General features: G+C 46.3%; 1 protein-coding gene and 1 long non-coding RNA gene across 2 annotated transcripts; one reads left to right on the top strand and one right to left on the bottom strand.

Moving 5' to 3' along the window:
• Positions 1–7,102: 7,102 nt before the first annotated feature.
• LOC141028080 (uncharacterized) lies at positions 7,103–10,594 on the bottom strand. Its single transcript, XR_012190336.1, has 2 exons — positions 10,023–10,594; positions 7,103–9,648 (listed from the first exon to the last, which is right to left on the bottom strand). It is a non-coding gene; the product is annotated as an uncharacterized lncRNA (long non-coding RNA).
• A 5,395-nt stretch (positions 10,595–15,989) lies between these two features.
• Positions 15,990–17,704, top strand: LOC109742251 (beta-carotene isomerase D27, chloroplastic). The gene is made up of 5 exons (XM_020301338.4): positions 15,990–16,760; positions 16,837–16,898; positions 16,978–17,084; positions 17,172–17,267; positions 17,381–17,704. The coding sequence occupies exons 1-5, from the start codon at positions 16,281–16,283 to the stop codon at positions 17,428–17,430; spliced, it is 795 nt and encodes a 264-aa protein (XP_020156927.1). The 5' UTR covers positions 15,990–16,280; the 3' UTR covers positions 17,431–17,704.
• The last annotated feature ends 9,629 nt before the right edge of the window (positions 17,705–27,333 follow it).

The raw sequence follows: 27,333 nt of genomic DNA, 5'->3' as shown, positions 1-27,333 counted from the left end.
CTTACTTATCGAAATGAGCTACAATTGATCCCCTGTACTTGTGGGTCATCATACTCTGTGGCCTGTCAAAGGCAACTCACCTGATGCCAAACTCGAAGGCGCCATGAAGACATTGATCTTCTATATCATCAATTGCATCAGGTTCAATAAACAGGATTTCTTCATCCATCAACTTGCTGCTTCTGGAATTGATCTCTTTGGTCTGGAGTTCTATGCACCATTTGTCATGCGTCTGATCAAGCTTCATTCAACAATGAACTATAAACCTTCAGCACGCAACCATGTTGTATTTTTGCCTGATGTTGATATGTCCTCTGAAGCCATCTACCCCGAGCCTGCTAAGAAGCCACTCCACTTGCAAAATGCAGAACATCAAAGCTTCACTCAGCCAATTGAAGGCATTCATGTGCCCAATTTTGCTTCTCCTGCTTATCCTCTGGCTGGCAACTTGTGTCTGCCGCATCATGCCAACACTGAAGCCACGGCCAGTACAATTGCTAAAAGGCCTCAGAAGCGTCCTCGTGTCCTCAACGACCGAGAGCTTCTTGTATCCCTACATCAGAAACAGAATAGGCATCATGACTGGTTGAAGCGCCAAATGCAGAGTCTTCTTGTGGATGTCAATTGCATTCGCAATTTGGCTACCAAAAATCCATTCGTTGCGCATGAAGCTTGTTGGCGGTCCTAGAAGAGCCTCACACTGCTCTGTTCTGAAGATGATCTTTGTGAAGATGGCTTCACAGAGAAATTCAAGTTTGACTCCAGGCCTCCACAATCTGCAAGTTGGCGTCCAACACCTTCCATTGAAGATTCTGAGTACTCATCTTCGGCTGCAACTGTTGTTACGAGAGTCGTCGATGAAGAAAACGACGCCACTTCACCAGCTATGGCTTCACTGCACCACGACTCTGCACCAGGCCCGTCTGCACCGCCCAACTCCAACGTCGACCATGCTGCTCCAACATCTTCTCCAACTGGGAACGAGTAGAAACTCTATGTCTTCAAAACTTTTTGGTCCTTACTAACAAAAGGGGGAGAAGCATATGAGGTTGATAGTATTCAAGCGGGTCCATATGGGTGGTTGCCTATTTTTGCTAAGTTCTTACAACTCATGTTTTGAAACTGTTTGGCTCTTGAGTTGTAACACTTAAACTTGATGGTCGTCTGCTACTTTTGCTGCTACTTTGTGATGCGATGATAAATCCCGCATGAAGTCATTCTGCAGACGCCCATTTCTCATTATGCATTTCATTATCTTCTTTATATTTATGTATGCACGATGAATTGTCTTCATGTGTTGAAGAGGATCTCCACAAACTAAAACCTGCCATGTGCATTTGCATTCAAAAGCAAACTACTTATATGCACATATTCAGGGGGAGCCTTTTTATAACTTATGAAGACAATGTCTATGATCTTCAACTTTCACATACTTTTTATCCCCGTTGAAAACCACAACCAGTTTGTCATCAACCACCAAAAAGGGGGAGATTGTAAGTGCATATAGTGCCACCCCTAGTTGGTTTTGGAGTATTGACGACAAACTTGGTTGAGGGACTAATGTGTTTGTGAGAATTGCAGGATAACACAGGTAGTAGTCCCTCATTGATTAGGTTTACCTACCAGAGATGACCCCTAAAAATGTGTGAAGACATTCACGACGAAGATAATGACCTATGAAGACATTCACTTGAAGACTATGGAGTGCGAAGACATAGTTGTTTCGTAGTTTCCTTTTTTTTCTTTATTGAGTCATAGGAACCACCGTACTTTTAAGTGGGGTCCAAGTGAACAAACTCAGATGACTGATGTGATGCTCAACCAAAATCCTCTGTCTTCGAGCGAAGACAATGAGAGCAAATCTTATCCAGAGTTGGATGAGTCAGCTTTGCTTGTAGCCCAAGCCAAGCTGTCGCGTGTGTTTGACATCCGACCGTTGGACACGTGTCGGTTCCTTAGTGACCCAGGGTCATTTCAGACATATCATGTCAGGTTGCCTCCAGGCAATAAATAGCCCACCATCTACACCATAAATTGGTGGCTGCTCAGAGTCAGTGCACGGCTTTTGTCGTTTGAGAGCAACCCACCTCCGAAGCCTTTAAGAGAGAGAGATCCTTGCGAGGACAAAGCCCAAAACACCCAGAGCCAAAGAGTGTTAGGCATCACTGAAGTCTTTCTGTCCGCGTGACCTGAAGACTTGTTACACTTGAGGACTATGAATCCTCCAGCCGGTTAGGCGTCGCGTTCTGAGCATCCAAGAGCCATTGTGGATCGCCAATGAACGAAGTCTATGAAGGTTTGAAAGTCTACCTTGAAGACTTACCAGAGTGATTGGGCGAGGACTGTGTGTCCTTAACTCAAGGGGAATAAGGTGAAGACGCGGTCTTCTGTGTTCAATCTCAGCCTCCCTAACCAGGCGTACAGTTGTCACATCAACTAGAACTGGTCTACCAAAACCTTGTCTTCACCAAGCAACTGGTTCTATCCCCTACTTCCTTTACTTTTCAGTTTGTCTTCGTGAAGTCATTGCCTGCTTGTCTATCTGATTGACTTCACTGTGTGAAGACTATTACCTGTTTGGCTTCATACTGTCTTCCATTCTGATCCACACTACCTAGCTGTTGATAGTCTTCGTACTTTCACAATACTACTTACTTGACTATGGCTTGTCTAGTGTAGTCTATCTTCCGCTGCATATCAATAGGTTCATTTCATCAGTTTGTCTTCAAAGACCTCGTGTTTTGAAGACTTTCATAAAAATCGCCTATTCACCCCCCTCTAGTTGATAACTAGCACTTTCAACCACTATCAACAATTTTAACAGTGGGCAAACATTTTTCAAAATTTCTTTATTTGTTTCTGTAATATATGTTTTTCTTTTTATGAAAATATATAAAAAAAAAAGAGAAATTAAAATGAGACAAAAAACAAAACAGGGTGGAGAAATGAAGAAAACTGTTACTGGGCCGGCCCACTCAAGCGTTTCTTCAGGAGACATTAGCTTTCGTGTCACTACAAGTGACACATAGCCGAGCCCCAACCACACCCCCCTTAGCCGCGGGGGAATTCAGCCTTGGGCAGCGGGATGAAATGGAAGACTAGGTCCATGTTAAGCACGTTGCAGATTTTGATGCCTCGCCAAAGGTGGTCCAAGCCTACTTCCCCTCATCCGAGCACAATCACTTTTTGGATCATCTACTTTGAGAAAGAACCCATCCTCCTCCGTGCGGCCCTCGCATTTTGGCATATAATTCTAATCAGTACGGTGCCTCATCCCATGTTTCTTTGGTGGCCCACGATGGCTTCCTTCTCTGCCATCATTCATCGTGGGAAACTCCACGGGAGCTCCTATACACCGCCTTTAGCATCCCTTATACAACTACCGCCTAAAGCAAACACTTGGTGAGTCAACCTCATCGCAATCTCATTCCCCTATGGCCTCGTTGTCGTCGTGGCCTGACTACTGCCGATGGGATAACCGCCACCACTCGTCATGGAGGCATCACTTGTATCCGGCTTGCTTTCGTCTCACCTCCTGTCAGCATCCCAGCTCCACCCACCAAGACTTTCAACAAAAGTGCCGCCATGGCAGCGAAATGGGCAATGACACTCGAAGGCACAACAACGCTAACCAAAAGCGCTACCATGGTAGAGAAAAATGCTGCCATGGTAGCGGAACCTATCACACGGACACATCCGGGAGAAGGGTGCGCCAACTCGCCCATGCGGATGGCACCTTATCATTAAGAAGGGCAAAATAATTTACAGAGTGACATGTTTGGGGGACATGTTAGAACCCCAATTTTCATATCCCCACATGCGGATTACTCATTCATATGGTTAACACTAGGTCTAAATTAAGGCTAAGTCTCGTTGCATGATGTCCTCCATGGTGAGGTGTGCCAGCTCGATGTTCGCATGCCATTGAAGATGTGGCGCTTCCTGTCTTTCAAAACATTCCATGTGATGTAGATGATGTGGACTTTATGACGCCTCCTAGTGTCTTTGTTGGAGTCCTTGAGGATATCCTCCCACCAGGTATCGGCAAGGGGTAAGTAGCTAGTAGACCCAGATTCAGGTGGACGTCCATCCATGAGAGCACCAGGGACCGGAACACGGAGGTGAAAGGGCGGTCCTTGTATAGATGGGTGATGTTTCGGTTGAACTCAAACAGAGATGTCATATAGGGTCATGTTGCAAGCCCTTCAAGGCCAGACTATCAGCGGTGAGGATCTTGTTATGGAGCGCCAACTAGGTTAACAACCTGCAATTTGGCTCTGTGTGGGCATGCCAAAATTTTCCATTAGGAATTTGAAGTGAGACCAATGAACTGGGTAAAGTAGGCGGAGCTCGTAGTGTATTCCCCATTTGGAACTTGAATCCAGGAAATGAAGTTCGACCAAAGCAGGTCCAGGAGAAATGGGGGAGATAATGGTCGCCAAGTAAATGAACTTGAGAAGGAGGTCTAGCATGTGCAAACGTGCGATGAAGTGAATCCTTTTGTCATTGAGAATCTCGTTGTGCATCATCACATTCTTCCACTTCGTGACGGCAAATAGTTACGAATAATAAAGACTAAGCGCACCAACCCCACCCCAATTGTCCTTCCAGAAGGAAGCCTTCTTACAATCGCCTAGGAAGATCTTCGCGGAGGCCCTAAAAAGGGCCATATCTGACGATTTGCATGGGAACTGGGAACATCCCACAAGCGAACCCGGTCTCCACCATAGCCATGGCCAACAGAGCACGACGGAAGCGATCCCGATCTGCAATGCCGAGCCCCTCCAAGAGACTTGGGGCGGCAAACCGCCTTCCGCATTTATTTGAGGGCAAAAAATATATACAAAATTATAATTAAATTCAAACGTATCTTCCTAAATAACCATGATATTAGTACCACGGCTGAATTATATTCTAGACGTTTGTCATACTTCTATTTCCGTATTCACATTTGATGTTTGTAACATTTGTTTTTTTCTTTTGACTTCAGTTATTCACACTTCTAGTATTGAACTGATCTCATGACCGAATAACTCCAATGAATCATGGAGTGAGTATAACTCAAAATTGGCTCTCGGCCCTGCTTTATAGATAATACACAAACCAAGTACACAATCGAATGATATAAGGCAGTGAGTAAGCCTTCTTACAAAGCAAATCCCAAGTTAATTGGATAACATAAACACACACGTCTACGCTACTGAGAGATAACATAGTTAGCCTAGAATACAACGCCACGACATGCCCCCAAGGACATCTAAACTCCATGACAACGCCCTCAGAAGGGAATACAACACAAAGTGTCATCGTTGTCGAGTCTGAGATGGACAAGCATCTTCATACGGAACCCTGACATAGAGAGGAGAACCACAATGACTTCCTCAAGAGGAGAGTGGCACCGCCGCCGCTGTCGGTGCCAAAGCATGGAGCTTTTGCTCGACAGCTCACCCATGCCACCACGAGGCACCTAGGACAATCACGTCGTAACCCAGCCTTCAAATCCGGATATGGGTGTCACTACAATTAAAGACAGAGAGCGAGCCTGAGCCACCCACCACTGCACCCCTCGCCGCCCACACAACCAAGAGGCATCGCCACCATAGTGCCTGCCGTAGAGCCAACCATGCAGACGGCCATCCGAGGCCACCGTCCCGACATCCATGTCCGAGACACCACCAATCATCCACATGACAACAAACTAACCTCAGTGGGAGAAATAGAGGACACTCCTTCCACTCCTAGCCCGACATCAGCCCCTGGGTCTGGATCCACACCTCCAAACTAGGAGGTGTCGACGCCTATATCTCCATCCAGTCCCGATGGACTGAGAGGAACATGATCCGAGACTGTCAATGCCTCGATGGCCGCCGCTGATTAGGGCCTAGTCAAAGCCCTCTGGTTGGCCAAGACGAGCTCGCACGATGCAAGTCCTTGGCCATCTGTGCCTATCAGACCGACTATGTATTAGTGTCATGACAAAGCGCCCACAGGCACAGACCGCACTGAGCCCACCGTCACCTACTCGGGGCGACAACCCCGATCCTCCTTGGGCCCAGATCTGGCCCACCCAGGCATAGATCCTAGAGCAAAGCCACCGTAGCCACACGTGCAGCCGACACCATCAGCACCCGCACGCTACCGGCTCTGACCCAGGCGAAGGGAGGGCGCCACCTCCACCCCGCGCTGCGTGCAGTCCGACGGAGGCCGCGCCACCGCAGCGAGCACATGTGCCCAACCCGCATCAGAACCACACAAGGACCAAACACGAGCCAAGGAACCGCCGCCGCCATCAGCCACCATCGTCAGGAGGCATGGCAACAGTCTCCGGCCCTTGCCGCCGCAGCCAGCGGCGCCTGCCGACTAGATCTGCCCGCCGCGCCCAGGCATGCCCCACCCCCCTATAGAACCCTCCCCATCGACGGTGACACGGGAGGGAATGTTTTTTTTTCTGACCAAGGAGTGAGCATAATTGATCTCGAGTGGCAGTACAGATAGATGGAAAATCAGAAAATTATTTTAGTATTATAACTTCTAGCTGTATCTATCCAATACCTTTTATTTTCACACTAGTTTGATGCCCGTGCGTTGCCACGGAGTAATACAAACACATGGATCGTACAATTATTCTAGAGTGTTTGCAATGGAATAACAAAAACACATGTATCTCCCAGTTGTTCTGATTCAGAATTGTATGTCAAGCATAACGCCATGTGATTTTCATTCGTATACCAGCAACAAATGCCAATTATCTCTCCCGCTTCTTTCCTTACACAAGCATCATCTACCTCCCTGCCCCACCTTCCCTCTACCTCCATTTTCTTTGTCCGTCCTAGTTTTAGCATTGTCGTTGCTTTAAAAGTTTATCATCTCACCATACCACCGCTTTAAACCTTTTATTAATGTTAGCAACTATATGGAATGATCTTCACATATCATGAGAGATGATGACATGATTTTTTCTTCTTATTTACGCATAGTGCAATGCCAGTGTTTCTTTGAACACAATATAAAGATAACGCTTTTGTGGCTGCAAGAAACGTACAAAAACATATAGTGTCTATTATTGAGAATATCAAATTAAAGAAATAATTCAACATTCTCCTTGAGTACTTGAATTTTTTGCATAAATGACAACTCAATAGCATATGATTCGGTAGCTTAACATTCAAAGCGACTGCTAATTCAAAAATTCATTGTTTGAGAGGAAATTCTAGAATTGTTGGCAAATTAACCAGCATAACCAATACACCATCGGTTACAAGAATGTTGTCTCCTAGCTTTGTGCAGCATATCATGGAAAATAAGGAAATCAACATAATGGAGAAATGCATGCTAGGTGATTTATCTCAACAGAAAAAAATTATTGAAAAGCTTTAGCGCCTATACTTGCATGAAGCCACAAACTGGTATTTTAATAGATAGTATAACTACCAACTGCATCTCTTAGCAGCATATCCTTCTCCATGGTAGGGGACTTCGGGTATATCAGAATTAATTTACATATGAGATGTGGTAATGCAGCACACCATAGCTTATCAAACAGAAAAATGCTTCATGTAGTAGGACATATATGGTTATTCTATCTACTTCAACTTCCCCTAGGATTCAGATTAGAACACTTACAACAGCTAACATGGGATAAACCTGCACACACTCAAGAAAATGGAAAGAAAAATTGTAAGAAATCAAGGAAAACCAAGTCAAAAAAATGTCAACATTTCCTCCTTGGAAGTGTACTTCTCGTTCATGTTGAATAAAAAAGCTAGATACATGTGCGTTGCTACGACATAAGAAAATATATTTGCCAAATAATCATTTTGTTTCGTGAATACAAACATTACGAGCTTTTGATGTTTTCCCAATATAACAAGTGATTGTAATGGCTTCTTTCTCGTGTTTCTCTCTTAGCTACAATAGTTAAACCTCATATAAAGACTAACAAACCAAAAAAATTATACCAAACAGAAAGCAGTAGTGTTAGTTTTTCCATGGAGCGGTGGCTGGGACTACTTTTGAGCTGTGAAAATTAGTTCCAGCCATTGCTCGGACTAAAGAGAACTACAATACAAGCCGGTACTGACTAAATTAGCAACCAAACTAAGCAGTGAGTCCAGACAATGGATGGATAAGGCAAGTCACACTGGTAATTTTTTGAGCATGCCATGACAACGATGTAATGATAAAAAAATGGCTGGGAAAAAACAAATGATGACATTTTAAAGCATTTTTAGGCATAAGGTTTTCTAATTAACATGATAGACTGGGAATACCAATTCAACATACTATGTCTACGACGGAAAGGGGTTAACAAATCACCTTCTTTATAAGTAGATTGCATTACATAAAGAAGCAGCATGTTAGCTCGGTTAGAAACCCAAGTAACTTGCTTACAACTAAAACAAATAGCAAGTGAGTAAAGTGATACAAGTCTGATTATTCTGCTATTAAACAGAAAACTAATTCCTTGCTCTGTTAGAAACTAAAAGGAGAATCAAACTACATTTGGTCTTAGTTAAATTAATCTTATTCATTTCAAATTAGTATTTATTTATTCCCTAAAACTATTTAAAAATGGACAAATGAGAACACACATGATAATTACACGTAAACTTTGTATGAATATGTAACATGAAACATTAATTTAGGCTATTAGTAGATGCAACATTAATTTATTAATACTTGGTAGCTGAGTTTAAGTCTCAGTATTATGAAGTCATCATACCTGACTCTAATTTTTTGAGAAACAAAATATCATAATCACAATTTGACAGTTTATGATATGTGAATTGAGATCTAGCACATTTAATATATAGTAATAACATCACAATATCCGAAAGTGGTTGACATATTCCTTAGCTTCTCCATGCACTTGCAAAGAAATTTTGCCAACACATCCAGATCATTACTTCACTTGATTGATCAACCATCGAGTAAGTCTAACTCTAGATTCTTTGCTAACAAATTAATTTCACACTCCTTTCTTAAGACTTGCGTGAACAGATCATTAGTCTTAATCAGAACTTCAGAAATGATATAAGAACAACAACATTGAGGGCGAAAATGCACCGCCAGTAAATTGGAACAATACCACCTTATATTAAAATGTTAGTTATCTTACTGACTACTGACCTATCTTTGTAACAGTGAACGATGCTCAACAACCAATACGTACATGGGGTAACGGGATAAGAAATCAATTGAGGAAATTTATATTTCTAAAATGCTGACAGAAGAAAGCAAGTGCAGCATATTTAAGAAGGGACAATACATGACAAATTCTTGACCTTAATCTATGATGAAGTAGTGAGTCAGTGAACAGACTGTTAAAAAACTAAAGAGGGATACAGCCTACATATTCACTTGTTCGTCGAAGCGATTAACAATGCAATTTTCCGGTCAAATAATACATGGTAAATCCGGACAATGGTAGGCAAACTAAGGAACTGAACATGGATTAACTGGATTAAGTGGACGTGTTGATATGTCCCTGACTGGTCATGCAAAGAATATTTATGATGTATTCCACTTCATCCTGATAAACAAGCTGAAAACACATACCTTGTACACTCCATGTCAGCATGTGGTGGTACCGCTAATTACCCCAGTGAACCATCCATTCCCAAAGTCATTTCACAGAAACTGCTTGACCTAACACACAAAAAATACATCATAAAAGATGCCAAGTGCGATGGTCACAAACTCACAGTTATTCAAATCTGGGAAAAGATGCACAGATCAAAATGTAAGCACCACCAGATTTTGTAAATCTTCTCATTAAAGCCGCACTACTGCCTTAGTCCAAAATAAAGTGTAAGTACACCAAGCGCAGATCATGAGGGCATTGGCTGATGGGTTGACCACCAAAAATTCAATGTGCTGACAATAAAACCATGTTTCCTGCCTTGATACATAAGAAAGAATATGTATGCTCATTACTTCGAGCGATCAATTTGTTGATCCCTAATTTTTTTTAGGCCCATGTGAACAAAATGGATCTGAAAAGGAATAAAAAGAGCACATACCTTGGTGGCAGCTGTTGCCTGCTTGCCGCCTGCGAAGTGGAGACCAGCAGGTGAGTTGCTCTGCCATGTACCTGTGTTGTGTTGAGTCCATGTCTGCCGTTGGCCGCCGCTCACGTTCGCCCATCGCACATCTCAAGGTTGCTTAGATCAATCAAACATCACTGGCCAACCAATTACCTCTCAGATCAACTATTGGGTAAATGAACCTGACGAAGAAGTAGAACACGACCCGCTAGCCTGACCACCAAAGCAGAAGCATGTGTGATCATCTGACGCCCCAGTGTCATACCCGTAGCGCCCTCCGGAGGCCTAGCACTCGCCGCACCACCTGGCGTCGGCCTTCCGTTGCACCTAGAACCCCGCCCTGACGGCGTCCCCGACGGCGCCGTTCCCGGCGGCCAGCATACGGAACAACCAAAATCGAGCAGCACCTGCACACCGGAGAAGTTTTTTCTCGGGATCGGAGAGAGAAGCGGCATCTGGAGCGACGGGGTGGGGTGCGGGAGATGAGGAGGGAGACGGGATCGGGAGCGAAGGGTGCGGGAGATGAGGAGGACGGGTGGGTGTGGGACGTGTTTTCGTGGGTAGTGGATCTCTTTTTTTTCGAGCGGGGATGGGAGAAGCGGGGGTGGGGGACAGATCGTACGTGGTGTGTGAGGGAGGTCGAACCATTACGACGTTCGATCCCTTTAATAGTCTATCCAACACTTGATTTGCCCATTACTCAACGCAGTCTTGCAAACATTAAGATAACATGTGCATCATCCCCTCGCCAACGGTGAACAAGCCACCCAAAGTTTAGTAAGCCCGACAGAGCTTGACAATTAAACAACCAGGACTATCTAGCAGAATTACCATGAAGATGCAGCACCACCCCAGATCAAGGACGCCAGCGGCTATGGATTGCCACCTCTTCCACGGGGAGGAGCAGCGGCTGGCGGTGTCCCGCGAGGCGGCCTCGGTCGCCGTGGACACGTGCATGGTGGCCGCCGCGGTGACAGGCGCGTCGCTGCTTGCGTGGTGGTCCGTGGCGTTCCACCCGTCCAACAGCCGGCTGTGGATGGTGCCCGTCGGCCTCGTGCTGGCATGCACCCCGGCCGTCGTCTGCCTCGCGCTCACCCTTTCGGCCGAGCCGCGCGTGCAAGACGCCGGTGCGAAGACGGCGCCGTTGTCAGCCGTGGTCGTGGAGATGTAGCAGCCTGGCTGTGCAAACATAGTACGTGGATGCATGTAATATTGTTCAGTTATTCTTGCATCGATCAACCACGTTGTTACAAATTTTCAAAAAAAAAAACACGTTGGTACAATGTATGTACTGGTTCGTGTTGCTCATCATATTGTTAGACTTAAAGCTTATTATGTCAGTTCTAAATATATGCAAATAAATTACTCCCTCCTCAAAGCCGAGACACTTTTTTTCGATCGGACGGAGTATGTGCTATATGAGTAGATCATGCAACTAATGTAACCGATGTATTTAATCTATTTCTGTGCTACTCCTTCTTTTTTGGGTTTGTACTTCTTAAAGCATCTGCGATGGATCCGCTAGGGAGGTCCAGTAAGATGTTTGGAATGTTTTGACTGACCAGCACCCGCCATATTCAGCCCATATCTGGAGTGGGTATGAGGCGGCCCAGACACATACGCCATGTCAGACAGGCCCACGCTGGACCACCCCGTCCCAACATATACCCTACCTTGGACGAACCTTAGACCACAATTAACACTCTCGAACTCTCCACTACCCGTCTCCTCCCCTCCCCTCACTTCTCTGTCCTGTCCCTTCCTCTCCCTAAGTCGAGCAATGGAAGCGCGTCTAGCGACGGATGCCGCATCGAGGTCGACTAGGACGCCCTGCAGCGGGAGGAGCACGGCGAGCACCTTGTCTTCAGCATCACACTTGCGCAGGTGCGGGTGGACAGGGGATGGAGCTTGAGCTCCGGTCGTACCTGCCGCCCGACGGCGCAATGCAAAAGACAGAACTGAGACGTTGGGCCGTGGCGGTGTAGATCCACGGGTCGCGCCCTTCTCCCACCCCTCCAGCCCCTGCTCCTCCCGGTAGGAGCTAGGTGGTCGTGCCCGCGCCGGCTCAAGTCCTGCGGCAGAGGATGCCCAAATTGGAGGCATGCACCAGACGCCACGAGAGACAGCGATCGAGGTAGATGGCGGCGACGGCGAAGGCAAGTTCCTCCTGCAGGACTCGCATGTCAGCGCCTGCGCCGGTCGACCCGGAGGACCAGCTCTTGCTGCGATCCTCCACCGGTTGCTGACTACGACGGAGAGACACACGAGGCGCCTCCGCCGCAAGTACGCGAAGGCGCTTCAGCTCGGCATCGAGGAGTCAAAACACCTCATGCGGAGAGGGCAGTCGGCGATGCTAAATCGGCCTAGCTCATGAAGGAGCAGGCGCACGCCATCCATCGTCTCGCGGACTTCATCTCGGTATCCTTTGACAGCAGCACAACACGCACTGACGGCGCCCCTCCGATTGCCGACTCTTATGCGGAGGACTACTACCGCCGCTCAGGCAACCACAACAAGGAATCAGCGAGGAAATGGTGATGTCTGGCACCCCTCTTTGTTTAGCAAGCTATCAGTTATCTATTTCTCTAGTTTATCTATATATCAAGATGTCATGTGATGAATTTTTGGGTCCAAATGTAAAAAAAACTTTATGCCGAATATATATGTTTTTGCTATGTTTGTGATGTCTGAATGTTGCTATGTTTGTGATGTCCGAATGCTGCTGTGGTTGCGTTATCTGAATGTTGCTATGTTGATCTATGTACTTTATATCACATTGCATGGCTAGTATGGATTGGTGGGGAGAGGACGCGAATATTAGTGGGACGACTGCGGGCACGGAGAAATGAGGGGTGACCTTTCACTATCCGCGGATATATAGGAGCCCGAATTTGTGAAGCTTGCATGTGGATGCTCTTAGAGGACCTAGAAACAAATATTGCATATCATTGGTCATAATAATTTGATCTTGATATTCGCTTTAAGTATCAACGCGCGCTCAGCCCCTTTCCCGCTCCAGCGATGTTAGTTGTCAAATCTTCACGCAAATAATCTCATCCGTCCATTTTGGTTGGTGGAGCAGGCTTTATTGTACATTGTCCCGTACATTCTATGTCAATGGAACCTTTTTTATATTTGGCCAGTTGAACATTGACTGTGTGTTCACTTGAGTTGGTAAAAATTAAATGAACCACAATGGAGGTAGAGGTCTATCATCCTTTCCCTTCCATTTTCCCTAGCCGTAATTTTCCCCTCATACCGCCCACAATGTAGTTGCCTCCTCTGCCAAATTCGTCGCCACTGTCGCAAGCCATGTAAAAAGAGGGCACTTTGTTGCTTCCTCGAGATACCATGCGAGCGCGGGCTAGTGGCGGGGTCCGGCCGGGGCAATAAGACCTGAAGGTTAACTAGGTGGAGGGCGCAGCTACGGCATGTCAGAGGATAACGGTGCATAGGAGCTGGAGACGAGGAGGGTTCCAGGCCGAGGTCTCCTAATAAATGCAGAGTTGAACCAGATTGGGTAGTTCGGCAATGAAGAAGTCAATCATAGTTGTCCCTTCCCTCTATGAGAAATCCCAAGGCAGGTCCATCCATGACAGCCCACTCCACCGCTCTAAGAGTGGGTTTCTACACCCAAGTACAATGTACCCGTGATGAAGAGTAAAATAAAAAAATATCAAAGAAAACGTTAAAAAAATCTAAACCTTTGTGGCTTCAATTATGACCAAATTTTTTATGTGCTTGAAAAGTTTGGAGGCCAAATGACATCTGAGGATCTCTATACAGAAGATAACAAAATTTGTGTTCGAACTTGTGTGCACTGTTTGAGCAAAATTTGTATTTTGCTTATGTGAGGTTCATTTGATGTTATTGGGCCCCAATTTTGCAAGTACCTAAAACATTTTGTCATAATCAAAGCCACAAATTTCTTGATCTGTTTTAGTGTTTACTATTTTTTATGATTTTACTATTCATTATGGGTGCCATGAACTTCGGTGTGGACACAAATTTCCCCACCGCTCCAAAAAAGGTTCATACAATAAAAAAATTGTACCATAAACTAATTACATTACATTTAGAACAATGTTCACGTGTTTAAAAGAAAATGTTTCTAGCATTTAAAAAGTTTATACAATGTAAAAAAATGTTTCTAGCATTTTAATTGGATTTTTTAATTAGGAGATAAAACATTTTTAAGTTGAAAACCAAAATGATTCCTGCTGATGTCATCTGTATTGACGTGGCAAAATGGATGATAATAGAGGCGTTTGGGCCATGTTGCTTCGTGCCACACGTGTGGACGTTATCATTTGGGTTTATAAAAGGGCTGACACGGGTCATAGGGACCTCCTATTTTGCGTGTAGCGCACTGGGTAGTGAGCGTAGGCTGGTAAACGCTATTGGGTGGACCATCTAACCCGATTTTCTTTTTTTCTCTGGCATGAAAGGAGGCTACTATACTGGTTTTTTAATTCCATGGAAATATTAGACTGGTTTTGAGTCGGATTTTACAAAAAAAAAACTGCTATTTTAGCAAATTTGAAAATGTTCATGAATTCAAATAATACATGATTTTTTTTTGTAAATTTAGAAAAGTTCACTAATTTATAAAATAATCATGAATTCAAAATATATTTACGATTTTTAAAAAAATATCCCCCAATTTCAACATGTTTGGTGATTCAAAAAATGTTTAGGATTTCAGAAATTGTTCATGAATTTAAACAATTCTTCCCAAATTTCAAAAAATGTTCGGCGATTCTAAAAATGGTTGCTAATCAGGAAATGTTCATGAATACAAAAAATGCTCATCAATTTCATTTTTTATTAATTTCAAAAAAATGTACGTTAGTGAAAAAATCTTGATGAATTCAGAAAAAGTTCACAAATTTAAAGGTTTACACAAATTTCTAAAAAGTTTGTGAATTAAAAAAATGTTCATGTATTCAAAAATATTTGCTTATTTCAAGAAATATACCAAAGTTATTGAAATGTTCACTAATTCAAAGCTGCTTTTGAATCCTAAAAATGTTCACGAATTCAAAGACTGTGCGGGAATTTGAAATTTTGTTCCCCAAATTTAAAAAATAGTCGCTGATTCAGAAAATGTTCACAGATTGAAACAATTGAACTAAAATGCAGAAATGGTGCACAAATTCAAAATATGTTCGTGAAGTTTAGAAATTATTCCCAAATTAAAAAAGCCGAAATTTAAAATGGAAAAATAAGTGATGAGAAAACCAAAAGAAATAAAAAAATAGTAAACGAAAGGCGGTTCCCTGAATATGGGCCGGCCCATATGCGTACCGGGGCGGAGGGTGTTCGAGTTTGTTGTGCCAGGCCCATTTACAGCCGGCCCGCACCAGGCCATGTGGCCAGGTTTTGGTCCACGCAGAGGCTATCGGGCCTCGATCGTTAGGCCCAGAAGTGAATGAAAGATCGCGCGCACCCGTGGATGCCATTATAGCTGGCCAAATGGGCCGTTTTTTCGGGCCGGCCCGTGAGCACGTGCGGCACGGCCCCCCTTGGGCCAGGCACGGCACGGGCTAAACGAGCCGGGCCCGGCACGCGGCACGCCCTGGGCAGTGCCTGGGCCTGGAGGCTGGGCACGCGGGCCGGCACGGCACGGCCCGATTACGTTTTTTTATATACGTCTATATATGGCCCAATATGTAAAAATAGGCTAAAAACGATCAGTGCGTCAAATAACAGGCTGAAAATATGCGGCACACCGTGCTAAACGGGCCAACGTGCCAGCCCGTTTACTAACTGGGCCGTGCCTGGTCCTAGGGGCGCAGCACGCGGGCCGGCACGGCACGGCCCGTATAGTAATCGTGCCCTGGCGGGCCGTGCCGGGCCAGGCACGATTACGATGGCCGGGCAGTGCCGTGCCGGGCCGGCCCGTTTGGCCAGGTATAGATGCCATAGGTAGATTTCCCCTCTGCGTACCATATCCAGACCACATTTATTGTGGTCGTCGTGCTTCCCGCCCCCACGGCCGGTGAACCAGCCGCAACGACGGCGACGACGACCACTGGTCCATGAGAACCCTGTCCGGCCGTACCCGTACGTGTCATCCCGGCAGCCTCGAAACGACCGCGGTGGGCGCGTGCCAACAAGGCGCGCCTCAGGGCAAGGCAAGCACCACCACCGCTAGCTTAAGCCTCAGAGCCGGCCGGACACAAGTGGACACTGGTTAGCACCACCAGCGCGTCCGCAAGATCAAAACCAGCAATGGCCTTGATGCCCGTGGAGCTCTGCTACGCCACGGTCGCCTCTCCGGTGGCGGCGCCATCGGCCAGGAGGGTGCCGAGGCGGCGGGCGGCGGTGCGGTGCGCGGCGACTGCGCCGGCGCCGATGGGGGAGAAGACCAAGTACAGGGACGGGCCGCTGGAGCGCGCGTTCATGGGGCTGTTCGCGCGCAAGATGGAGAAGTTCACGGGAAGGAAGAAGAAGCCGGGCCCGGGCGGCGAGGAGGAGAAGAAGGCGGTGTGGGAGTGGGACTACGAGAGCTTCGTGGACGTGTCGCGGCGGGTGATGGTGGGGCGGTCGCGCGCGCAGCAGCAGGAGGCCGTCCGCGAGGTGCTCCTCTCCATGCTCCCTCCCGGCGCCCCCGAGCAGTTCAAGAAGCTCTTCCCGCCCACGCGCTGGGCCTGCGAGTTCAACGCGGCCCTCACCGTCCCATTCTTCCACTGGCTCGTCGGCCCATCAGAGGTAAAAAGGCTTATCATCACGTCGATTTTCAGATATAAAAGGCTTATCATCACGGCGCGTGTTGTTGATTAAGCAGGTTATCGAGGTAGAGGTTGACGGGGTGAAGCAGAGGAGTGGAGTGCTCATAAAGAAATGCAGGTATGAAATACATACAAGAAATGTGAGGAAACCTTTGATTTGATTTGATGCCACAGTCACGTCATCGCAATTCATGCAGGTACTTGGAGAACAGCGGGTGCGTTGGGATGTGCGTCAACATGTGCAAGATCCCCACGCAGAGCTTCTTCACCGACGAGTTCGGCCTTCCCCTCACCATGAATCCAAGTAAGCTCACTTGATGCCTTTTCCAGCTGAAATTCAGTTAGCCCTGGCTGATGATTATCTTGCTCACTGACCCAACAAACATCTCAGACTTTGAAGACATGAGCTGCGAAATGATATATGGTCAGGTGCCCCCGCCGCTGGAAGAAGATCCAGTGTCAAAACAACCCTGCTATCCCAGCCTCTGTGAGTGCGCCCAGATTTGGCAACACTCTTCAAGTACTGAACCAATCTAGCGCTGAACTTGCACTAACGTGCATCATCTGTCACAAATTTGCTCTGCTGCTACAATTTTTCAGGTTCCATATCGACGCCCTCCGCTGCAATATGTCCCAAAATTCAGAACTAGAGAAAGCAACGAAAACATTCCGGAGTTCAGATCTTGGTCGCTTTCAGTTTCTTCTGCAAGCGCTCACATGGGTTTTGATACATAAATTATTGTGCATGGTCTCCGATAGGCCAGAATTCCAACAGGGACAATAGATAGTGCATCAGTAAATTTTATACACTCAATGTATATAATGTAGCCCATATCTTACAGGAAATGCAAAGATACATGATCCGAACTACTAATTTTGTAATTGCTGCACCTTTTCGCTGCATGACTAGAGTTTTCGGCTGTCTATCGTTTTGTAAAGAGTAAAATATGTCTATTGTATGTTATAGTCTTTGATGGAGCCACGCCTTCGAGCTCGCATGTGCTGAGTAGGATAGTTACGGAGGGTAAAATGTGGAAGAGAGCGAACCTTTTTAAAGGGGATGTTGTCATGTTGAGTCAATCTTCTTGGCGGTGGAAAGGTGGGCGAATGAGAGAAGTTAGCCCTAGGATTGTAGTCCTTGTGTGGGTGGAGTTGGGGTTATGTAACTTTGTAATTTCCAACGTGGAGGGGCTCTTTACCTCATCCTCTTCTTCAATATATATAGTACGCATACTCGTGCGTATTCGAGAAAAATGGGAGCATGAAGCAATTGTCTATGTTCACATTCAAAACATGGAAATAGAGGATGAAGGGGTCCCCTGCCTCCGCCCCTATTTGGTTCGTTTATTCGTTGGACGTCAATACCCGTCCTGTCAGAAAACCCCTCCTCCTACATTGTTCATTTATTCTTGCCAACCGTCAACCACTATTTCAACTAATCGGGCGAAATTCATGCAAACAGGACAGATTTCATATAAACCGCGAAATGTATTACATTTTGATATAAATCGGACGATATTTATTACATTTTTTCATATAAACCGGACTAAACCCTACTCTAAACCTAATCTAAATGGTCGCTGGCGCCCGTTCTCCATGTCCGGCCATGAGCCCGAGAACTGAAGCTTCGGCTTCTCCATTTCCACCTCGGCGCTATCCAGCTCCGCCTCCAGAGCCCCGGAAAGTGAAGTTGTCCGCCTTCACGTCACCGCCAAGCGGCTAATCGGCCAATGATGTTCAGCCCACCAAGCTTGAATTCAACGGGAGGGGAACATCAGTGGCCTTCTTGGGACCTGAGCGGCGGCGACCTACCATGTACTACTCTTCCTTGTTGGCGGTGGCGCCCGCGGATGTGCCAGCTTCGTGGTCCTCGCGGCGGAGCGCGGCCGGGGCGGAGCTGGCGATGTCCTCCTTGTTGTCGCTCTTACCCCACACCTCATCTGCCACCTCGCCAAACTCCCTGTAGGCGGCTGCCAATTCTGCTTGACGAAGGCGGTACCGCCAGCGGTCGAGGTGGATGTCACGGGCGGTGTGGTAGGAGTCAGCTGCCGTCGCTCCTCTCTCTCCAGCCGATTGCTGCTACTAATTTGTTGTACGCAGATCAGCAAGTCTCCCGATTGCCACTGCTGCCCTGATCCACTTGCTTCCGACCGCATTGGGTCTCCTTGATCTGCTCGATTTGCTTGGCGCTTGAACTACTCGTGTGTGACGTCGCCCGTTTGTCTTCTTCTTATTCTTCTTCTTCAATCGTCAAGATATATCTTATCCAATCCATATTTTGAGTCAGTTTGCCTCTACTCCGATGTAACGCCCACGATGCGGCTATATCTCCCACGTGTCGAGGCACGACTTAGAGGCATAACCGCATTGTGGTTTTGTCGCAAGAAGGGTCATCTTCACACAATCCCATGTAATGAACAAGAATGGGATAACGAGAGTTGGCTTACAATCGCCACTTCACACAATACATAAATATAATTCATACATCATCCAAAATCTACACATAGACCGACTACGGTCAAATCCAAATGAAAATAAGATAACCCCAAATGCTAGATCCCCGATCGTCCCAACTGGGCTCCACTACTGATCATCAGGAAAAGACACATAGTAACGACCACGTTCCTCATCGAACTCCCACTTGAGCTCGGTTGCGTCATCTGCACTGGCATCGTCGGCACCTGCAACTGTTTGGTAGAATCTGTGAGTCACGAGGACTCAGCAATCTCACACCCGCGAGATCAAGACTATTTAAGCTTATAGGAAAGGATGGTGTAATGAGGTGGAGCTGCAGCAAGCACTAAGCATATATGGTGGCTAACATACACAAATGAGAGCGAGAAGAGAAGCAACGCAACGGTCGAGAAGAGACCATCACGGCTACACACACGGTTGACGTATTTTAATTAAGTCAAGTGACAAGTTCTCTACAACCGGACATTAACAAATTCCCATCTGCCTCATAACCGCGGGCACGGCTTTCAAAAGATAATACCCTGCAGGGGTGTCCCAACTTAGCCCATTATAAGCTCTCACGGTCAACGAAGGATAAACCTTCTCCCAGGAAGACCCGATCAGTCTCGGAATCCCGGTTTACAAGACATTTCGACAATGGTAAAACAAGACCAGCAAAGCCGCCCGAATGTGCCGACAAATCCCGATAGGAGCTGCACATATCTCGTTCTCAGGGCACACCGGATGAGCAGTCCGTACAACTAAAACCAGGCCTCAAGTTTCCCCGAGGTGGCGCTGCAAAGGGCTCTAGTTTGGACCAGCACTTAAAGGAACACTGGCCCGGGGGTTTAAATAAAGATGACCCTCGGGCTCGCGAAAACCCAAGGGAAAAGGCTTAGGTGGCAAATGGTAAAACCAAAGTTGGGCCTTGCTGGAGGAGTTTTATTCAAGGCGAACTGTCAAGGGGGTCCCATAAATCACCCAACCGCGTAAGGAACGCAAACTCAAGGAACATAATCCCGGTATGACGGAAACTAGGGCGACAAGAGTGGAACAAAACACCAGGCATAAGGCCGAGCCTTCCACCCTTTACCAAATATATAGATGCATTAATTAAATAAAAGATATTGTGATATTCCAAAATATCCATGTTCCAACATGGAACAAACTTCAACTTCACCTGCAACTAGCAACGCTATAAGAAGGGCTGAGCAAAAGCGGTAACTTAGCCAAACAACGGTTTGCTAGGAAAGGATGGTTAGAGGCTGACATGGCAATATGGGAGGCATGATATAGCAAGTGGTAGGTAGCGCAGCATGGCAATGGAGCGAACATCTAGCAAAGCAAAGATAGAAGTGATTTCGAGGGTATGGTCATCTTGCCTGCAAGGTTCTCAGAGTTGTCGACAACTTGATCCTCGTAAGCGTACTCAACAGGTTCCTTGTTCACGAACTCGTCTCCCGGCACTACCCAAATAAGAACACAAGCAACGGAACCACAATCAATCACGGGAAATGCACAAGCAACATGATGCAAAACATGTATGATATGCGAGATGTGGTATGCGATGCGTATGCGTGCTCCGGAAGAAAAATGATGAACAAGGCAGTAACTTGGCAAACCAAGTATGCCACTGGAAAGGTGAAATGATTTCGGTCGAAATCGATATAAAGATCACCGGAAACGGATGCACGGTTTACAAATGGCAAGCAAAACAAGAATGACACGAATCTGCGATTAACAGCATGATAGCACTTAGAATACATCAAGAAACTATGCTACAGCACTTCAACATAGCAACAAAGCATATGACAGTAATCTACATGAGATGCTTGACAAAAGATGAACACTGAGCTACGGCTAGATCACACCACAGCAGGTTCAAACAAGCATGGCAAAAGTGCAAAAGATATCAGGTTCACAGACTTAGTGAAATTACTGGACATGGCTGAAACAGCATCAGGTAGCAATGTTCAGAGCAAGCAATCAACATGCTACAGGAACTTAACATGGCAAAACAAGGTATGGAAATAATCTACTAAGCGCATATGACAAAAGTCCCTTACTGACCATAAGCCAAAAATGATCAGAAGATATGATGGAAACCATGTAAACATAGCAAGTTTCATTAACAGGTTTCAGACTTAGCAGAAAACAGAGCATGGCAGAAACAGACATTATGAGGGCATCTTTGTGAGTTTGATGCACTCACCACAAAGCAATGCATGACAAAAAAAGCATACCTACAGCAAGATGGCATGTTTATAAAGCTATCCATGGCAAGAGCAAGTTCATGGAATGTATGAAACAACTACAACAACCTTGGCAAAATTGAATAACACCTAAACAATCTGCCAAGAACATTTTATAGCAAAAGTAGAGCAAGATTGAGTCATGCTAGGGTACTCCATAATTGCAAACAGAGGCATGAATGGATAGAGCATAACCGTATCTACGAAACATCCTTACTGAACATCTCCAAAAGGAGCATGGATCTCTCTGTAGCCACATGGATACATAGCAATAAAATAACAGCAGACACAGACTTAGTAAAATTACTAAGTCCCTGAAATCAGAAACATCACGAAGCCTAGTTTGCATGCTTGTGCTAGTCACCACAGAGATCACAAAAATACATGGCATACACCTCTGTAAAGATGGCATGGCATACAGAAAAACACATGTAGAACTCATGCACACATCAATAGCAACAAAAATAACAGATCAAGATCTGATAAGTAACAGCAGATCACAGCAACTAGCACTCTTGCACCAGATATTTGGGCATTAAGATGGACTCAAATGAACATCGTGCAATCGAACAAAATTAAGAGCATCTCGAGACGAACATTTCGATATATTACACGCACGAAACGGAGGTATATGCAGAGAGTTATGATGCGATGAACATGGGCATATAATGCAAATATTATGGGACAGAATATTTTCGGGGGAGAAGAAGTCAACCTCCCAGTCAGATCTAGGGTTCGGGGCACTCGAGGTCGCCGGGTGCTGCTCGAGGTCGCCGGCGTGGAGAGGAGGAAGAAGGGGTCGGCGTCACGGGCGACCGGACGACGGCGGCGGGGGTCGGCGAGGCGGCGGGGTGCGGCGCGGGCACCGAGGGCGGCGGTGCGGCGGCGGCGGTTCTCCGGCGCGGCGGCGCGGGCGGCCGGAGGAGGCGACGGGAGGCGCGGCGAGGTGGCGGGAGGCGCGGGCGACGGGGGCCCGAGCGGCGGCGCGGGAGGAGCGGGCCGGGAGGGCCCGACGCGGGCCTCGCGGGCTCGCGCGGTCGGCGGCGAAGTGGGGCTCAGCCCGGGCGACGTGGCGCGCCGTGAGTGGCTGCGGCCGGCGGCGGAATTCGTCCGGCCGTAGACGGACGTGTCCGGCCGCGGCGGGGTGGTTTGCTAGGGTTTGATCTGTGAATAATTTCGGAGGGGGGAGGAGTTTTATAGGTAGAGGGAGTTAGGAGACTCCAAATGGAGTGCGGTTTTCGTCCACACGATCATGATCGAACGACCTAGAGCATGGAAGTGACTTAGATGGGTTTTGGGCTGTTTGGAGGGGGGTTTGCTGCAACACACAAAAGGACTTTGCGGTTACCCGGTTAACCGTTGGAGTATCAAACGACCTCCAAATGGCACGAAACTTGATAGGTGGTCTACCGGTGGTATACCGAGGCCACTTGGCAAGCCTCGGTCCATTCCGAGAACGTTTAACACCCGCTCACGAAAGGAAAACAAGAGGGGTGCGCCGGAGGAGGTGGGAGTGTCGGATTGCAAAATGGACAACGGGGAAAATGTTCGGATGCATGAGACGAATATGTATGCAAATGAGATGCACTTGATGACATGATATGAAATGCATGACATGAACAAAATGCAAAACAAAAACGAAACCCAACCACGGAGGGAATATCATAACACATAGCCGAAAATGGCAAGAGTTGGAGTTACAAATATGGAAAGTTACATCCGGGGTGTTACATCCGACTTTGGTTCACTATAGTCACCTTCTTCGTATTCTCTGATATCTTCGTGGCATGATCTCTCATTGTCTGTTCTTTCCTTGCTCCAGTTCAATACAGCTTCAGGCCTATCCGGATGCTACGTGGGCTCGTGATCCCTCAGATTGCCATTCACTTCAGCTTAATGTGTTTTTCTTGGTGGTTCTCAAATTGCCTGGAAGACAAAGAAACAGACTGTTGTTTCACATTCGAGTGCAAAGGCTGAGTTGTGAGCTATGACTCTTTTGACGACAGAGGTGATTTGGTTACAGTGGTTACTTCAGGATTTTGGTGTTTCTGTCACTACACCTGCTCTGCTATTGTCTGATAGTACATGTGCTATTAGCATTACACGCGACCCTGTAATCTGTGAAGCATGAGCTCACCAAGCATATTGGTGTTGACGCTTTTTATGTGTGCGCTAGTGTGCAGGATCAGGTTATTGCTCTTTAGTATGTGCCTTGCGAGTTATAGTTGTCTGATTTCTTTACGAAGGCCCACACTAGAGCGCACCATGGCTTATCTCTCTCCAAACTCAGTGTTAGTAATCCACCATGAGTTTGAGGGGGTATTAGAGTACTATTTATATAACCATGTAGCCTTTTGTATTTATCCCATTGTGTTGAGAATATAACCGTTGGAGTCACCTGCCCAGGAGGGGCCGGGTTACCCATGATGGTCACTACGCGAAGCCCGGTACCAAAGATGAAGATGGCGGGTCAATAACGGGCCCAAGACCCGGAGATGGCTTAAGGCCCGTAGCATTAGCCGTCGTTAGGGTAAAACTTGTAGTGTAAGGCAAGAATAGTTGAGAGTCCGAGCCGGACACTCTTATGAGCCGGCCGGGACTCTGAGGGCCGCTGGGCGTCAACGTCTCTATATAAAGGGGCGACCCAGTGGCGGTTTAGGACAAGTAAGATCTCGTCGAAAGCCAGGCATAGCAATTAAGCTCCCTGGTCATCGAAACCATAAGCAATACCACCTCAACTGGACGTAGGCTTTCACCTTCACCGTAAGGGGCCGAACCAGTATAACCCTCGTGTTCCTTGTCCCGTTAACCCCTTTAAGCTTCCTAGTTGCGATGGCTCCGCGACTAAGTCCTAGCACGAGGACATCTGCCGTGACAATTCCACGACACATTGTATAAGGGGTTTTCTGCATATTTTCTACAGAGAAACCCATGGTGTTCTTCAGGGTTTTCAGGGCGGTGGGCTGGAATGACAAGCCCGTTGTGCTCATGTGCATCGGTCCCGCCAAGCAGTGGCGGAGCTACACCAGAATTCCTAGGGGGCGGAACACAAAACAGGAGCGCTTGAGGGGGCGAAATACTAATTTTTCTTTTAGCTAGGCCTCTACCTAATATTTTCTTCAAAGAATTGTCCAAAGTTGGGGGGGGCACAGCCCCCCAGCAGTACACTAAGCTCCACCACTGCCACCAAGTATGCATTCTAGCTTCTCAATTATCTCACTCACTTTATATTTTGTAAAAAGAATGTTATAGCACGTGTGGCCCGTCACAAGATTTTCGTACAATGACTTGCGAGGATTGCATTGTTTATTTGACTTTCTACAGGTAATCTTTGAATCCAAACCTGTACCTGCCGACCTTCGCAGGTTTTGTCAATACTAAGATGGCAAATGACAAGATATCAATGTGAAGCCTGGTATACTACTCAACTAGTTGCCTTTTTGTTAAAGGCTATTCAACACATGCCTTTGAAAAATTAGACAAAGTAATGTGTTTAAACATTTATAAGACTAACATATTCATCACATAAATGTATTGTCCCTGTTGTTCTTTCCTAATTCCAATTAATCATTTTTATGGTTGAGAATCTTGTTATGCTTTTCTTGTTGGAACTTGGTATTATCAAAGTTCACAAATTACTTTCTATGAAGCTTGTACGTTCTTTTACTCTTTTCAGTTTGATAGATCCGTTGTTGAGAGCTGTGGAGAAAGAGTGACAACATGCATTTTATCCAGAGTTTACCCATCCCTCGCCATAGGCAAGGAAGCTCACCTGCACGTCTTCAACAATGGGAGGGTGGATATTAAGGTGTCAAAACTCAGTGCATGGGAGATGAAGTAGCACCGGTGGAGCTTGAGGAGAATTGAAGGAGGGGGGGCAAAGAGAAAATATACAGCTTTGGGGGCCAAATGACTGAATTCTTCATAATTTAATCCTCTAAAAATGTATTCCTTTAGTAAATATGCAAGGGCTGGGGGCAGTGCCCCCCCCCCCCACTCCTCAGAACTACACATAGCTCCGCCACTGTGAAGAAGCCAATAGTGAGTGGTGCCTAGCTAGTTTAGTTGAACACCTGTGCATTGCCATGGCATAGAACTCTGATACGTCATACTCTACATTGTTCAAGGGCTGGGGGTAGACATAGAACTCTGCTCATTGGAAATCTTTGGTATTGTACAGATAAAAGTGACACTGCAATTGTAGATTATGTGTCAAGTACTTTTGTGTAACCGATATATTCTATGAAGAGCATCGTTTGCTAGCAGAGAAGTGTCTTTTGAAATTGTAAACCCTCAAGATTTTGGATTCTACTAATGGGAGATTAAACTCTTATTCTTGGAGAGCTAACTTGACTGTTAAAAATAAAGACTGCATATGACCACGCTTCTTGTGCCATCACGTGTTGGATTTGGGAGCACGTGACCTCCTAGGAAGGGGCGCTTCAACCTCTAGTAAGTACTACCTCCGTTCGGGTTTAGGCCCCCTTTTAATTTGGATTGAAGATTGACCATGTATTTACCTAAAAATATATAAAGTATATGCTACACAAAGTATATTGTTCGATTTGTATTTGAAAGAGGTTTTCTATGATATATTTTCGTGACATATAATCTATATTTTATTAGTTAAATTTATGGTCAAATTTTGGCTCAAAATGGAAGGGGGCCTAATAAAACCAGACGAAGATAGTAGTTACTTGCAAAAAAAAGCCTCTAGTAGGTAGTACTAGATACCACCTGTTCCAGCCTAAAGACAACAAAGAAAAGCTCAAGCAGGCGCAACACGCAGTCACACACCATACATCCATCGTTGCATCCGATCAGAGAACGCCAAGTCTGGCATCAGTCTCCAAGTTGCAAAGTCCTTGCCAGGAGAAGAAGCTTCTCCACCTCCACATCCAACTTCGCTTTACGTTTCCCGGCGGTAGCGGATTGAACAAATTACTTAGAGAGGGTGAATAAATTTGCTTGCGTCCTTCGTGGCGCCCAAGGACCATGGTACAGCAACGAACAACCGCCATCCTATAAAGTTGGTTTTGTCCCCCGGCGTCCCCAAAGCACAATCAGTGGAACCTTGGGATTAATTTGGCGCCCCTGACTACAGGCCCACGTCTCCTTAGAATCCGGGCAAAGGAATAGCAGGTGTTCCACGATTCCACCTTTTTGACGTTCTTCAACCACCTGGAGGATGCACGCCCAAACACACATCCAAGTGATTTTTATGTTTTTTTATGCGCCATCTGAGATTTTCTTAAGTGTAACATACGCTGATCCCTTGTACCCAAATCCTGCATCATATTATAGAGCAACTTAGTAGTACACTTATCTTCGCCGAATCTCTATTTTTTTAGAAAAGGAGAACCGGCCTTTGCATTTGGACGATGCATGCAGCTACTTTATTAATTATTCATCAAAAACCTTACAACGAAATACATCATTAAGTCTGAAGCCACTATTTAGGCAACATCTGTCGCTACTCCTATTCAGTTGATGAAGGGATACTGATAGTCCGGACCTAATACCACATACCTCACAACCAAGACTAACATCTAAGACCTGAGACCCCAACCAAGCCACTTGTCGGGTATGGGGCACACATCGGTCCAGCGCGCTCCCAAAGGCCGCCGACGCCAACTGCCACCACTTTATCTTCAGAGCTGTACTGACTCATCAACCTTGCCCGGTCTATCTGCCGTCGACGCCACCACGGCGCCCAACAACACCACCTCCCTGTGCGCGAACTGTTGAGCACATCGCGGTCACTGCCGGTACACCTCAGCACCATGCCGCCAAGTACCACCAGCCGGAAGATCTGTCGTGCGCAGCACCTGCCGACCAGGCATGACA

Source organism: Aegilops tauschii, chromosome 7 (assembly GCF_002575655.3).
Source record: "Aegilops tauschii subsp. strangulata cultivar AL8/78 chromosome 7, Aet v6.0, whole genome shotgun sequence".
NCBI lineage: Eukaryota > Viridiplantae > Streptophyta > Magnoliopsida > Poales > Poaceae > Aegilops > Aegilops tauschii.
The sequence above is the reverse complement of the archived record's forward strand: the minus strand, read 5'-3'. Positions and strand labels throughout refer to the sequence as shown.